The 16,040-nt window shown below is 49.6% G+C and overlaps 1 protein-coding gene across 10 annotated transcripts in view; it reads right to left on the bottom strand.

The window, feature by feature from the left end:
• Positions 1-16,040, bottom strand: part of EPB41L1 (erythrocyte membrane protein band 4.1 like 1) — a 99,656-nt gene that overhangs the window by 2,726 nt on the left and 80,890 nt on the right. For all 10 annotated transcript variants that reach the window (XM_090286341.1, XM_090286343.1, XM_090286344.1 and 7 more), the window contains 6 exons: positions 13,959-14,060; positions 12,251-12,331; positions 7,714-7,800; positions 6,831-6,914; positions 4,834-4,914; positions 4,432-4,548 (listed from right to left, as the gene is read on the bottom strand). In XM_090286341.1, the coding sequence (XP_090142467.1) occupies positions 4,432-4,548; positions 4,834-4,914; positions 6,831-6,914; positions 7,714-7,800; positions 12,251-12,331; positions 13,959-14,060 (552 nt within the window). The remainder of the gene's footprint in view (positions 1-4,431; positions 4,549-4,833; positions 4,915-6,830; positions 6,915-7,713; positions 7,801-12,250; positions 12,332-13,958; positions 14,061-16,040) is intronic.

The raw sequence follows: 16,040 nt of genomic DNA, 5'->3' as shown, positions 1-16,040 counted from the left end.
ACCTGGGTGTGTTCTTTCTGCTCAATTCTGCTACTTTTTGAAGATTTTTGTCTTACAGTGGCAGGCTGCACTTTATATTTGCTCACTGATTAATAAGGTGTAAACAGGATTCTGGGTACATGGGATGTCTTCAAAAGCCCATAGATACTTCAGAAGTACCAGGGACATTTAAGAATACCAAATTATAATTTATTCTTTTTGGTTTATTGCAGCAGAGTCCGAATGAGCAGCATTTTGTTATCCTACTTTGAGGTAACAGTAATGATAGTCATAATTAACTTTTACTGAGTACTTACTATGTGCCAGGCATTGTGCTAACTACTGCATATTTATGAACTCAGTGAGCCTATGAGACAGATACTATGAAAACTCAGTGTGGTGAGGGGGTTAAGACCATAGGGTGGATTTTGAGTCTAACTGATGAGGTTTGATCCTCTAATGAATCCATCGTGTTCTTCTAGATCCGTGGCTGTGAGCAAGTCACCTAATGTCTCAGAGTCTCAATGTCCTCATTTGTAAAGTGAATGACCGGGCGACAGTACTCAAGTCAAGCGCATAGCCCGGAACCTGAAACAGCGTAAGCACTCCATTAAGTTACAGCAATTCTTACTACTGGGATTATCATCACCACTTGGCTGAGAAGGTTACGTAACTTGCTCAAAGCCATGCAGCTAATAATGGGTAGAACTGACATTTGAATCCAGGTCTGCAGTACAACAGAGCTCTTCCTTGGGGTGCCAAGATGCATCTCTTGACTCAACCAATGTTTTTCAAGCATTTTAAAGTTTTCTAATTCATAGCAGACCTTTCCTCCAAATTAGTGAGTGTGGCGATATTAAGAGCCACCGGTGGTTCTTTACTTGGTGATAATGAACAATAAAGCCTGTGGGTGGGAAAGGCAAGGGAGAAACTTCTAGCTCTCCAGGGCTAATGTTTACAGGAAGATCCAGAAGAGAGAAAGGGTGGATGGTGGTGTGTGGGACAATGGCATCCAAGAAAGCACTAAAAGAGGGCTGAGGAGAAGGGAGACGCCAAGGGAGCAGTGAGGTGGGCGGAAGAGAAGGACTGCATGGTGGTGGGGTGGGCAGGACGTGGAGCCTGGGACAAGAGCTCTGAACAGCTAGGGAAATGGGGAGGCAGGAACCTGGTGGCCTGGCTGGGAGTAACCCAGAAAAGAGGAGGACTAGTGAGACAGGGAATGGGACAGACGTTCTAAGAAAACACATGACAGACACTCTAGGAAAGCACATAAACAGCTAGAGGGCTGTCCCTGGAAGGGGACTTGCCCCAACTCTTCACTTTGCAGATGAGGAAACAGTCTCCATGAGGGTCACACACCCAGTCAGTGGGATGGCTGGGATTGCAGCCAGGTCCCTGGGTTCCCAGCACAGAGTTCTTCGCCTCAGTGGCTCCAACACCTGGTTGTCCATGGACTTCCTCAGGACCAAGGAGTAAATAAAGATTCCCAGGTCCTGTCCCATGCATCTAAATCAGAGCTTACGGCCACATCTGTCTAGTACCCATATTCCCCAGGAGGTACTGCCAAGTCAGCACCGGCTTGGCCAGTGACCGACACTCCACCATACAACTGAGGAGTCAGAAGTGACAGTCACTTGCATAATGTATGTGCAAAGCTAGAAGGTAGGCTCCACCCATGACCAGCAGGCACTTGTAGACCAGCGCTGTACGACCGAAATAAAATACGAGCCACACGTGGAATTTAACATTTTTCTAGGTAATAGATTTTTCTAGACAACATTTTCTAAATTTTCTAGTTTTCTAAAATTCTCTAGATAAATGGAAAATTTTATTTTCTAAATTTTTACTAAAAGCAGTAAAAACAAACAGGAGAAATTAATTTAGTAATATATTTCACTTAACCTAACATATCCAAACATTATCATTTCAACATGTAATCAACATAAAAATTATTGAGGTATTTCACATTTTTTTCACCTGGCTGGTTTGGCTCAGTGGATTGAGTGTCGGCCTGCGAGCTAAGTGTCGCTGGTTCGATCTTCCAGTCAGGGCACATCAGAGAAGGAAAACTCTGAGTCCAAAAAAACCTCCGCTGCCTTGCGGCATACCTCTTCAGGGGAAAGGCTAAGGGAGTAAACCCCGACAGAAAATCCGGAGCCGGAGTCCCTAAGGCGGTTTGACGTTGTAGTCAACACCGGCAACTCCTGCGGCGCACCTGAAGCCAAGCTGTATTGACTCCGTCTTTCCCTTGGACCCTTCAGCTGCGAAGAGAGGGGGGGTCTGCTGCATGGGCAACAGCAGACCCTCCATATCACCCTGCCCAGGCTCTGTAGCTTCAGCTTCACCGGAGAGGACACTCCAGCGTCATCGCAAGATGTCGATTCAACACGGGAGGAGACAGATACCGTGTCACTCCCGAGTCGGACTGCACAGCCATTCTCGGCGGTGCAGATAGACTCTTAAGAAGCTACACCATCGTCTCTCGAGACAGACGGCTGCCGACGAGGGGGATTTCACATTTTTTATATCAAATCTTCAAAATCCTGTATGCATTCTATTCTTAAAGCATACCTCATTTCAGATTAGCCATTTTCAAGTGCTCAATAGCCAAGTGTAGCTAGTGGCTCCTGTACTGCATAGTACAGAAAAACCATTTCCATCACTGCAGAAAGTTCTGTTCAACAACGTGGTCGTCGGCAGCCGTCCGTCTTGAGAGACGATGGTGTAGCTTCTTAAGAGTCCATCTGCACCGCCGAGAATGGCTGTGCAGTCCGACTCGGGAGTGACACGGTATCTGTCTCCTCCCGTGTTGAATCGACATCTTGTGATGACGCTGGAGTGTCCTCTCCAGTGGAGCTGAAGCTACAGAGCCTGGGCAGGGTGATATGGAGGGTCTGCTGTTGCCCATGCAGCAGACCCCCCCTCTCTTCGCAGCTGAAGGGTCCAAGGGAAAGACGGAGTCAATACAGCTTGGCTTCAGGTGCGCCTCAGGAGTTGCCGGTGTTGACTACAACGTCAAACCGCCTTAGGGACTCCGGCTCCGGATTTTCTGTCGGGGTTTACTCCCTTAGCCTTTCCCCTGAAGAGGTATGCCGCAAGGCAGCGGAGGTTTTTTGGAATCAGAGTTTTCCTTCTCTGATGTGCCCTGACTGGAAGATCGAACCAGCGACACTTAGCTCGCAGGCCGACGCTCCATCCACTGAGCCAAACCAGCCAGGGTTAACAACGTGGTGTAGACCAGGGTTTTGGCCATCTTTCAACATGGCAGTAAAATGTTTCCATGTTTTTTCTTCTAACACAAAGGGGGTGGTAATCAAAGGAAGAGAAAGAAACATTCTTATATCTTTCTAGAAGGCATTGGTTTCATTCACCAGGGAAGAGGGCAAAAGGAGACCCTCTATTTGTGAGGGTTTTTGAAATGGATGTTTTTTCATTGTGGTATATAACATGTGAAATGTGTCAAGTGCAAAAATCTGAGTGCAGAGCTTGACAAATTGTTATTTACAGGGGTGGACAAAAGTAAATTCACAGTTGTGAATACACAAAAGTTTATTCTTCTATTACTTATTAATTAATATTGTGTTATTTATCTGTATGACAACTATAAACCTACTTTTTCCCACCCCTGTATGTATAAACCCACCCAGTTCAAGGTGTTGACCTTCCCAGCAGCCCAGAAGGTTCCCCTACAATTCTGCACTGTCGATATCACTGCCCAAAAGTAGCCACAATTCTGACTTATCATCATTGATTAGTTTTGCTCATTTTTGAACTTCCTATGAATGGATTCCAACACATGTACCTTTTGTGTCTGACCTACTTCATGCAACTCAGCATCTGTGAGATTTTGTTTTATAGGTCTGAAGAATTTCAGTAAATTCCCAAATAAGCTTATGAAAGCCCTATCTGCCGCAGTGCCATCTCGTTCCTGTTATCCATCAAGGTATTGATGGCCCATAGAAACAGAAAGGTTTTGGGGTGCCTAAGATTCTGGCCCTGGGCGCCTGAGAAGTGAAGGGTTTGCAGCCTACCAGGACAGATGGGCTCAAGGGCCATGGCCCTCATCTCCTCCCTCAGCAACATCCAGTGATGGTGATGGAGACAGACTCTGGGTCAGCAATGTGGCACTGGGCCTGGTAGGACTTTTTCTGACTCCCAGCTCACAGGCTATGGTCAATGAGATTCTGCATGCTTTCATCTGTCCTACCTCAGTATCCACTGACAATCCTGTCTCCCCTTTTCTTACCAGTTTTGATTTGCTTTGGGGTTTAGGGCCTGAAACCCCAAAGAATCAAGGAACCAGGCTTCTTCACTACTCTGATTCATAGTGTTTGGTGATGGGGTTTGGGCAAAACTGTGCCGAAGACCCAGCCACAGATGAAAACGACCTTCCATGGACCTTGCCACAATTCCCTCCTCCCTCTCATGGCTGCTGAGCCTCATGAGCCTTACCTGTGGCTTCTTGTCCCTCTCCTCCGGGGATGGATCTGTTTCTCTATATACGACAGCTTTGGTTACCAGCATGTCAGGATGCTGAAGTTTGGCCTCCTTGATGGCCAAAGCCAGGGCCTGATGGAAGAGAAGAGTAAAGTGAGGAACCACAGAATATCAAATACACGAGAGAGACCATAGAGGACAACAAGCTGCTTAGCCCACAGCTGGGAAAAGGGAGGCCCAGGGAGGGGCAGTGGTCAAAGAGTTAAAGGAAGAGACTAGAGCCTGGGTCTCCTGGCTCCTTCGGGTTCCCCTTCCTTGGGGGCCCCTCGTCCAGACAGGAGTGGCAGGAAGTGAACACTTCAGCCCACAAGGGCAGCCATCCACGGGTAACCAACATGGCGTTCCTTATTCCCATACCTGGTCTTGATCAACATCTTCGTCCCCAGTAATAATGATTCGCTTCTCAATCCTCGTCTCGGAAAACCCTCCTTTCACAGTCTGCAGGGGGAGAGAGGGGCAGGGTCAGCTTCAGGTCCTGCTGGACCAGCAGCTGTGACAGGGGACCTATCAAAGTACCCTTCAGGGGCATGACTGGAACCAGCAGTCACCTTCTCTCCTGGCTCCCTCAGATCTTGCCTGGTGGTCACCACTCCCCCAAATACCAAACTGTCCCCTTCTAGGTCTTCCGGCCCAGATCAAACACTCTCCTTGATCCTGGTTGGTGATCCTTCTGCCTTCCTGCCTTGGTACTCCCTGAGCATCAATTCATATCTCTCATGGTTCTGGGCCTCTCTGCCATTTGCTGACCTTAAGTGTGGGACCTGGCCTTGCTCACTAGGCTGGGGCTCTTGGGGAGAGGGGCTGTCTTTTTTCATCTCTGTATCCCCTCGTTTCCCACTCCCCTGTCCAGCCTGACCAGGGCAGGTGCTAAATGCAGATTTGTTGAATGAACACATGAATGAAATGTGAATGGTGACAAGCTTCTACCTTAAATGACTTGAAACAACAGTACAAGAGAAATTTTGTTGACAACACTGGTAACCACCACTTTTTCTGTAGGGGCAGGTTTGGGTGTAAGTTTAGGAGTAGAAATGGGGCAGGATCGAATTGCTTGGGACAGTCTAGGAGGGTGGTGGCTGAGGAAAGTCCAGCTGGCATCAGGAGTAGACAGAAAGAAGAGGGGGCTCCCTGTTGGCAGGGCCAGGAGGGACTTTGGGAAGAGGGGTTTTCTGAGCTGTATTCGGTGGGGTGTGTGATGGAAAACCTTCCTGTCAGGCTTTCAGTGAAGTCAGTATTGCTCACTAATGCTTTTGGTGAGAGTGGGTGCTTTCTGGGGACTATGCAGAGGTGCTGAGTCCTACATAGAAGGGGGCAGGGCTGGGACAGGGTATAAAGGGCCAGTGCCACCAACCAGACTTCTTTGGGTGGCTCAGCAGAACCTGCAACTCAGCCTGGCTCCCTGGCATCTCTCCTTCGGGCCTCTGTACCAGGCTTAGGACACCTCCTGCCTTGCTTTTGGCCTCTCAGGCATGGCCATGCCAGCCTGTCCTCAGCCCTCCATCTTCACTGGCTGAGTCACGGCCGACACGTCAGGAATGCCTCCCTTCTTGGTTTTTCCTCTTCCTCCGCCTTACTCTGACTCCCACCCTGGTCCAGGCCCTCCATCCCTAGTCTCGCCATAACTCACTGTCTTCCTTCTCTCCTCTCCCTGCACATCCCGGTGGATCTAACCTCTCCTTAAACCCCCTTTCCCTGGCTTACTCCTCAGTTCAGAAACTTTGACAGTTTTCCAGTGGTTCTTAGACTCAGGCCCTCCATTGGCACATTTGTCCTGGAATTTGTATTCCTTGTCTCTCCGCTGCTTCTCCTGGCCCCAGTCCCACCTAATTTCTCATGCTTACGTCCCTACGTGCTCCTTCTGGCTGGCCGAGACCGCTGCTCCTGTTTCCCACAACATGCATTGCTTACAGCCCCTCCAACAACCCCTTGCACAGAGCAAAATCTGCTTAATGAACGAATAAGCAAACACACAGTTTCTGCCTCTGCCTTCTTCTCCCTCACAAGTCCGACCTGGCTTTCCAAGACCCGATGCAAACCTCACTTTTTCCAGAAGATCCTTCTTTACTCTTTGAGCCTTCCTTATATCGCCTCCCTCTAAATCCCTCCAGCACTTAAGGTCTATAAAATGCAAATGCTTTGGTTCACAATTGCTTCCAAGGAGGTGGTCTTGTCCCCTAAGCCTGGCAGCCAATGTTGAAGAGCAGGTTCATACCCAGGGCAAACCATAACAGAACAAGGCGCACAGCACTCCAGACCCTAGGCACACCCTGGCGTTCCCAAGGCTGAGCAATGGCAATGACCTTCCCGAGCCCCGCAGCCATGCTGGGGGCCCTTGGCACCCTGCGGCTACTCACTTTGGTAACATGAGTGGTGGTGGAGGTGGAGAGGGTTTCCGCGGTGGCGCCGTAGGTGCTGGTGAGGACATCTTTCCCGATGATCTGCAGAATATAACCACCCCCCACCCTGGGGTCAGGAGAGGATGCTGGACTCTGCAGGATGGGGGCAGGGTGGGGTAAACCAAGGAACAAAGGGGACGGGTCCCATGAAGGTGAAGTTTGAAGGCCAAGAAACTACAAACCATTGAATCTAAGAATTCAGGAATATTAGAATCTTCCGAATGCTAGACCCATAAAATTCTCAAAGCGTGGAATCGAAGATTCCTAGAACCTGAGATTCCTCAGGCCCAGAATTCTAACAAGACCCTAGAATTTAAGAATCCTGGCATCTTAGAAGAATGAACAGAGGGATTCAAGGTGGAAACAGAGCTCCCTCTCAATCTCCCACCCTGTCAGAGCCGGGAACATGTTCTCTCTGGGCTAGACGATGAGAAGGACAGATGGGGAGACTACAGAAGTTGCAGGAGACCTCACAGGGACAGACTTGGGCTCACAGGGCAGCCACCGACAGAGCCAGGTCCAGAATCCAGGCCTCTGGACTCCTAGTCCATTGCTCCCCCTGGTCAGTAAGGAGAGCAGATGCAAAAGAGCTCTATCACAGCACAGGTACCACCAAAGGGCGGAGCCACCTCACCCCCACACTTTCAATGCCCTCCTTGGGTGCGTGTAGGGGAGGAGTGGAGGGCAATGAACAAGACTCTGGTGGACACCAGGGAGCCCTGTGGGCATCTGAAAATGAGTTTCCTGGTGCTGCACTTAACAGGGCAGCCTTCTGGGCTCTATGCCAGGTCCATATTCTCAGTGTGGAGTCCCCTAGCCTGAGCTGGCCCTGCCCACTTACCGGAGAAAGAGAACGGATTTCCGTGGCCACCGTCTGTGGGCCTGGGATCATGGCAGCTGCCCCCTTCCCGGACTTGAGACTGTTCTCCTGGGGAAACAACAGTGCTCAGATGGCCAAGTCTCAGGTGGGTGGGGCCCCAGGATGGCCGGAGCACGTGCCCATGTAGCTCTCAGGGCCGCAGGTTGAATAGTGACATCAGAAGCGGAGCACCCAAGGCCTCATTCAGTTCAGTTCCCTTTCACTCCCTCATTCACCCGTTCACACACTCAGACATCATTCACCCAGCAAATGTTTACGGAGTGCCTGGCGTGAGGGACACGGTGGTGAACAAGCCATGGTACTGCTCTCTAGAAATACTAACAAAAGAGTTGAGACACTCAGGTTCTCATCCTGGCCCTGCCACATTCTAGCCACGTGACCTGGGACAGAGCCACTTCCCCTCTACGGGACTCGTGAATGCAGCTGTAAAAAGGGACCCTTGCAACGTAGGTTCATCAGTGGCAACAAATGTCCTACTCTAGTGGGGGATGTTAATAATGGGGAAGGCTGTGTGAGAGGGGGCAGTGGGCATATGGAAAATTTCTGTACTTTCCTCTTGATTTTGCTGTGAATCTAAAACTGCTCTAAAAAATAAAGTCTTAAAAAAATTTTTTTTAATGGGACCTCTGCCCCACTCCCCCAGAGACATTATGAAGCTAACAAAGGTGAAAGGGCTTTGCAAATGGAAATCTATAGAATAAATAGCTATTAATAACATCATAATAATTATTGTTTTCTGAGTTCTTGCTATGTACCAGATATTATCCTAAGGATGCATTATCTCATTTGATCCTCAGAACAAATCATTTTAATATTACTGTCTCACAGGTGAGAAACTGGAGGGCCGGAGAAGGCTAAGTGACTTGCTCAAGTCCCCCAGCAAGTTAGTGATAGAGCCCAGATTTAGATCCACGTTCATCAGACACCAAGTCCAATGCACTCCTTCCCCAACACCACTCTACCCTCAGAATGCCTACCCTTGAACCAGCTCTCCTGGTCCCACACTGGATTCTAACTGCTAGATATTCCTGGAGTTGGCCTCAGATTTACTGGCCCACATCTGGCAAGGGGCCTAGCTGCCTGCCTGCCTCTACCTCCCACCTTTTGCACCATCTCAGGGCTCAGCCATGTCCATCCGGAGGCCCAGAGCTGCATCCATTCTGCAGCTGCCCAGAGGGCTGAACCTGGTCCTGGTCTGTGCATGATATAGAGCCAGACCTCCGCCTGCCAGGGGCTGCGTGAGGGGAGAGAGCCCTCTCTCTGCCATTGCCCTGCCTGGTCACCTGGCACTCCACCCACAAGCAACTTCCTCAGATAGAGTCCCAAAATGTGGCACTAGCAGGAGGCCTTAAAAGGGCAGCCTCCCAGGTTCAATGCTTCCTTTCCTCTTTGGGAAACAGCCATCAGCCACTTTGAGTCCTTCTCTGTCACTTCAGGCCATTCTCCCCAAGCCTCTTCTGCTGCTGCTTCCTCTTTCCTGGGCAAAGCCACTCACTGGGACAGAGGTCATTTAAAACAACCTGCCTGTACCTGCCTCTCCTGTATCTCAGACTGTCCTCTCCGGCCTCAAGGAGGAGCAGTTCCTGTCCCCACAAGGGCAAGGTCACCATGTCTATTCTGGACGTTCCATCTACTCAGGGCTCCCCTCCTTGCCGTCCTCTCTCTGGACCACCGCAGCCACTCAAGGCTTCCTCATCAAGGCCACTGTCCCCTATCCCTTAATCTGTAGCCCAGATATTTCTTGACCTTAGACCTTTAAAACCCATTGTGTCCTCAACATTTTCCTGGGAAATGTCCCAATTGCCCCACAGACTCATTAGAGCCAAAATGGAATTTGTGGCTTCCTCTCACCCCGACAGGAGCCTTCCCCGCAGGGCTGTTTTCATCAGCGCCTCTCAGACATGAGGGGCGCCCCCTGGAGGACTGTGAAAGCACAGACTGCTGGGCCTCACCCCACAGCTTCTGAATCAGTCGGCCAGGTGGTGCCCAAGAGGTGGCCTTTCTCACAGGTTCCCAGGACCACACTCTGACAACAGCTGGGCTAGTGAGCAGCACCACCAGCCCATCGTTCCTCCTGTCACCTGCGCGTGCTGTCAAGACCAAATCCTCTACTTCCCTCCTCCGGGTGTCCCTTAACCATGTCTCTCAACCCTGTCCCCCTCCTTGGCATCCACCTCCTCACGCTGGTCCTGCGCCAGCCCCTAAACTAGTTCCCTTCCTTCTCGTTTGGTCTCTCATGATGGCACGTAGGCTCAGGGACACTGTCTCCTTTAGTGCTGGATTTGCAGTGCCTGGCAGAGTACTTCACACAGCGTGGGTGTTCAGTAAATATTTGCTGAAGGAAGGAAGGAGGGAAGGAGGAAAGGGGGAAGAAGGGAGAGGGGAAAAGAGGGAAGGAGGAAAAATAAAAGGAACCCATGTCCCAAGGGAAGGAATTTCAGCTCCAGTGGTATTCCACACAGGTTGCAAAAGCAATCTTTCTAAAACACAGAAACACTTATTTTGATGACATCATGCCCCTATTTAAAAAATCCAAGGGATTCTCCATTGTGTCCAGAATGAAGTTTGAACTTTGTCTGTTACATCTGAGGCCCTTCAAGCCCCAGCCCAGCCTTCCTTTCCGGCCTCTTCTGCCCCATCTCCTCCCCCCCACACTTGACATCTCACTTCACTGCTGCGCTCCTTCACATCCTTGCCTTTGCACCTGCTGCTCCCACTGCCTGGAAAGCCTTCTCCCGCGATTGCACCTTAATTTATCCTTCAAACATAGCTCAGACGTCACTGCCTAGGAAAAACCTTCCCCAGATCCTTTGGTGTCACCCACACCACTTCTCCCTGTGCTCCCTAGGAAAGCATCATGACACTGTTCCAAGAAAGCAGGAAAAACTAGCTGCTCACATTACAGACCAGTTACTATGTTGCCAAGCTCTCTTCTGAGGGCTCTGCACAGATTAACCTTAGTTCATCCTCACATCGACCCTTTGAGGGATGTGCTATTATCACACCTCACCCCATGTTACAGAGGTGGAAACAAGGGTTTGCAGAGGCTCAGGTAACTTTCCCAAGGTCATCCAGCCAGAAAGTGGGACAGCTGGGCCTTGTTCACCACTGTGTGCCTAATGCCTAAACATAGAGGCACAGCACATGAAATGCGCCCATGATTATTATTATTTGGACAAATGCATTCTAGCAAGCATATGTTTTCTTCAATTCTGTATCCCCATACTGGACAGATAGAGGGTAATAAATGTTTTAGGAACAAATGAATGAATGAATGAATGGATGAGTAAATGAATGATGCAACTGCCTGCTTGCTATGGCATGGATTTAAATTTGGCCCTATAAGCACCCCAATGCCACGTGGGGCAGGGCTGAGGGGAAAGGAGGGAGTGAGTGACCAGAGAAAAGTGTGCGAGCTGGTAACTGGTTTGGGTTTATGTATCTTAAAATCTTTGTTTACTCAAAAATTATTGTAGGGTAGTGTAAGTTAATGTAATTCTCTTCCTGTGTGTATATCAGGGTTTGGCAAGAGAAACCACTTGAAAACAACTTCCCAACAGCTCAAGACAGATCTGGCCTATGCAATGACACCTGCCCAGCCCCAGCCCCAACACCAGCCCCAGCCCCATGTGGCCAGTGTTCTTAGTGGTCTAGATGAGGGGACAAAGCAGAGTGGCTCAGGTGGACAGTAGGGCTTCTGGAGTCAGAACGCCTGGATTTGGCTCTACCACTTATTGGCTGTGTGACCTTGGGTAAGTCACTTTACCTCTCTGATCTCCAGTTTCCTCATTTGTAAAGGGTGAAGGGGAAAAGAGCATCCACTTCACAGTTTCTGTGAAGACCAGTGAGATGGCTCCCTGGCCCCAAAATCTGTGTGCTGAATGCTATTTGTTCTGTGTCATCATCAAAGGGCTGATGTTATTGGACTCTCTCAAGAACCTGTGAACCAGGCAGAATAGAGATTATTCCCATTTTACAGATGAGGACACTTGAGTTCAAGGACCTCCCTTCATGGGTCAGACAGCAAATAGGCAGAAGAACCACAGGGTCCCTCGGGAGATGGTCCAACATCCTGAGCTTCCAATTCAGGTTCACTGCACGCCATCTACTGACCAAGGTGAGGAAGTGGCCAGAGACATGAGCAAATGTGCAGTGGCCAGGAGGACGGCCCCTCAGGAAGGGACTGCCAGGCATAATCCTCAGATGTTGACAATAATCAAAGAGTACCATCCTCCCTTTAGCCCTGCCGTGGCTGACATGGTCTGGAAAACTGAGACCCAGGGATTCCACTCCCCACAGTATTCAGTCCAGAAAACTGAGGTCTGATCAGATGCCCTGTGGCAACTATGGTGTCAGACAATTTGACTGTATGTCCCAGGCCTGAGGCAGGAAGGGCAGCTGAGGACTTCCCAAAGCAGCTGGTGTTGTTAGCTGGTTATCTGGCTGTTTCTGGGGCAAGAGACTGGTCAGAGAGGGAAGTCTCCTAGGTCCTACTTACCATGGTGGTTGATATGGTCTCCGTGGTGATGGAGGGAGTAGTTGTTATGAACTCCTTCATCCCTGGGGCAGTACCATCAACCTGCAGTCAGAGGAAGGGGTCATCAGAGAGGGACCCATAGAGAGAGAACGCCAGGTACTCCTGCAGCATCTGTCATCAGGGCTTGTGGCATTCCCAGCTACAAGGTGACAGGCTGTGTAAGTGGATGTGCACTGGGGGCACAGGACTGTCTACACACAGACTGAATTATAGGCAGGCCTCACAGGTCCTCCAGCTCACTTCAGTCATCTCATTTGACTGACAAAGGAAAAATAATCCCAAGCAATTTGACCAAGTCTATCCGAATTTCAATGCATGTATTCTTTGACCTGGTGACCACATTGCTAGGAATTCACCCCTTGGATATAAACTTTGAAAACTTTGCCAAGAAGGACAGACAAGGAAGTTCACTTCAGCACTTGTCATTAACTGCAAATGAGAAAAACAAACACAGGTCCATTGACGGGAGACTGCATGAAAAATCGGGGTCCACTCCTGAGTGGGACTAAGAAGAGCAAGGTGGGTCCACGTATGCCAACAAGGAGTTATCTCCGAGAAAATTATTTAAAAGGTAAGGTATAAAAGAGAATAATCACTTTTCTGTAAAAATTTAAAAAAATATCTAGAGATATAAGTATATATGGTGGTATAAGCATACGTATTTTCCTGGGAAGAACTATAAGAAAAACTTCATTTGATTCTGTTTGAATTTCATAACTAGGAGCATTTTGTTGTTACTTTGATGTCAGTAAGGATTACTGAGTTGTGGAATTTGGGGCCATTTTTAGTGTTCTTTGCATTTCTCTGTATTAAAACAAAACACGTGTTACTAAAACAAAATAGTTCAGAAGCGGAACATGCTGCCTGAGGTCACACAGCTCATCAGAACGCAAGGGTCCCAACCGCTGCACGAGCAGCCTCATAGACCCCTATGCATACTTAAAAGTGGGAGGCGAAAGTTCCGGAAATGGCAGGGTTGCCCATGTTGTGTTGGTTTGAGTCTTACTTTAGTTCTTGAGACAAAGACTGGTCTCCTGGGCGAGAAAGCCCCCAGCACAGCAGCTCTTCTTACCGGGAAGAACCAAGACCCACAATCTCAATTTCAAAAGCCACAAAAGGAACTTAGGAACCGCCAGTGTCAATGCACGCCAGCCTTCTCCAGGGTACTCGGTGTTTCATCTCACTAAGACAAATGACTTGGGGTCTCTGTTTTTCCAGTTTGTTCATTTTGCCAATCTGATGTAGATCCCCCATCCATTAAAAAAAATGTGAGTCACTGTAACTGAAGTTGGCTTAGGATCTCAAATCTCTTTCCGAGCGGCCCCTGGGGTACATCAAGAAACCTCTCTAACTCCTTCAAGCAATCTGAAAGCCACAATCCTCATCCACTAGCCACTGGTCCTTACCACACTCCCAGGCGGACAGGAGAGACATGATCATCCCCACTTAACAGATGGGGAAAAGCTGAGACATTAAGAGTGTAGTCTGCCCAGGACAGGAACCCATTCCCACTGCCCACTCCCAGAGCTCAGGAAGAACAAAGCTCTCAAGAGCATCAGGGTTAAAATGGGAGCTCTGGGGGAGCCAAGGTGGCAAGGGTTGGCCAGGGGGCTTGTTCATGATGCCTACTACCTGTGCTCAAGGTATGCTGAAATGTGGCACGGGTTACCTGGGTGTCCACAGTGGCGACTCGGGTCTGTAGTACAGCCTCTGGCTCGATCTTCTTCCTGATGGCCAGACTGCTGACAGTCATGGTTTCCGCCTTCACGGGCTGTAGGGGGATGAGGAAGAACACTCCATAACTCAGATCCCCAGCACAACTCCTACTCATAGGCAACTGTGGTGTAGGGTTAGCAGGTTACCTCCCACCCCTGCAGCTGGCCAAGTCTCTGGAAGGGTACATGGGTCAGGGCAAAAGAGGCATGTTACAGACAAACATCCCAAGAGAAGAGCCAGACCACCAGAAGCACCCAGACAGGCCTGCCATTGACCTTGCAACCACACAACCTCGTGGTGGCTATAATGCTATTTTTCAGGCTACCATTTAGAGAACACCTTCTGGCTCTGGCCAGGTAGCACAGTTGGTCAGAGCATCATCCTGATAGGCCAAGGTTGCAGGTTCGATCCCTGGTCAGGGCAACCAATAAATGCATAGATGAGTAGAACAGCAAATCGATGTTTCTTGCTCTCCCTCTCTCCCCTCTTCCCTTCTCTCTCTTTCAAATTAATTCTAAAAATGTTTAAAAGAGAACAATTTATTGTTCAACAAACATGTTCTGGGCCAGACCCCATGCTAAGTATTTTCCCTATATACATAATGTCACTGAATCTTGAATGACTTCAATGGTTATGCTACCAGTTCACCTGAATTGTTCTTTAAAGCAGAAGTCACACACCTGGAGACCCACGGGGGCCAGGCAAGAGAGATAAACAAGTCAGTGGGCTTGTTGAGGCCTGGGGTGAACTGGAAAGCACATGGGGTTCCACTCAGGTTTGGCCAACTGTGACCATATCTTCCAAGTGACTGGATCATCTGATTTTTTTAATGATATAAAACATTTTTTATACCATTTTTTAATGATATGAAAAATTTTCTGGATTTTATATTTGATGTCCTGATTTTAAATCAAAGTCAAAGAAAGCGCACCTGCCAGATCTGGCCCGAGCCCCCAGTTTACAACCTTTGCTATAGAAGTCTTAAGTTAAATGATCACTTTCTTCTAAGTCCTCCATCGGGCTAGTTCGTGGCTCTCCACACAGCAGGTATTAACATATGGGAGCTGAGCGAATGAATGGAAGCTGGCTCGTCATCTGGCTGCGAGGGTAGTGAGGGGATTTTTAGAGATGGCAGTAACCCAGAGAGCTAGCATTCAGTCAACCACCAATTAATGCCTGCTAGGTGCTGTCTTCCAGGAGGCGCCACCCGGGTAGGGGAGCAGACCTGTCAGCCGCTAACCTGCTTGGGACACCACCAGGAACAAAAGCATTACTGAGCAAGGGGGCTGTGGAGGTGACAATACTTCTGGTCCAGGTGGTCAGGAAAGCATTTCCTAGGTAATTGACATCTGAACTCTGTCCTGGAACAGGACACATTTGCAAGGCACAGAAAGAGAGGAAAAACCTTCTATGCAGAGGGTACGGCATGAGTGAATGAGCTCACATCTCAATGCTTGGTGGGGGGCGGGGGGGGATGTGGTGGAAGGGAGGCTGGGCTGGAAGAGATGAGGAAGCCAAGGAATGATGTGAACACAGATCTCCTGAAGGACACAAAGCAGAGAGGCCCAGACACAGTTTACCCGTGTCCCCCTTAGTGACATTCCCTCTTCTTGAGGAGTTTCCGCTGCTACCCCAGGGCCAGATGGATTTAGATTGCTACCCCTTCCCTCGGAAGCCCAGGCCCCAGGGGGAGGGGCCGGGCTAGGACCAGGAGGAGCCTTCTGCCTCTCAGACCAGGCCGCGGGGGCCCCTGCCAGTTGGCCCCAAGCACATGCTCTCTGCAGTGCCATGCAACACAGGCAGGGAGAGGAGTCCGGTAAGACCTGACTGCTGCTCACGGCTGGACCTCAGGCAGACGATGGGGTCATAGGGTTAAAACGCCAAGGAGTGGACGTTAGGGGCAAACCGAGGTGGCAAACATGCGAGCGCAGAACCATGCTGTTCTGCGGAGGGGCAGTCATGCAACACCAGACACAGCTTCAGGCTCCGGGCTGCAGGCTGGCGACTCAGTCTTCTCACAGGCGGCCCGGGGCCC

This window comes from Furipterus horrens, unplaced genomic scaffold (genome assembly GCF_987537825.1).
Source record: "Furipterus horrens unplaced genomic scaffold, mFurHor1.1.pri manual_scaffold_8, whole genome shotgun sequence".
Classification (NCBI taxonomy): Eukaryota; Metazoa; Chordata; class Mammalia; order Chiroptera; family Furipteridae; genus Furipterus; species Furipterus horrens.
This window is presented reverse-complemented; position numbering and strand designations above follow the sequence as displayed.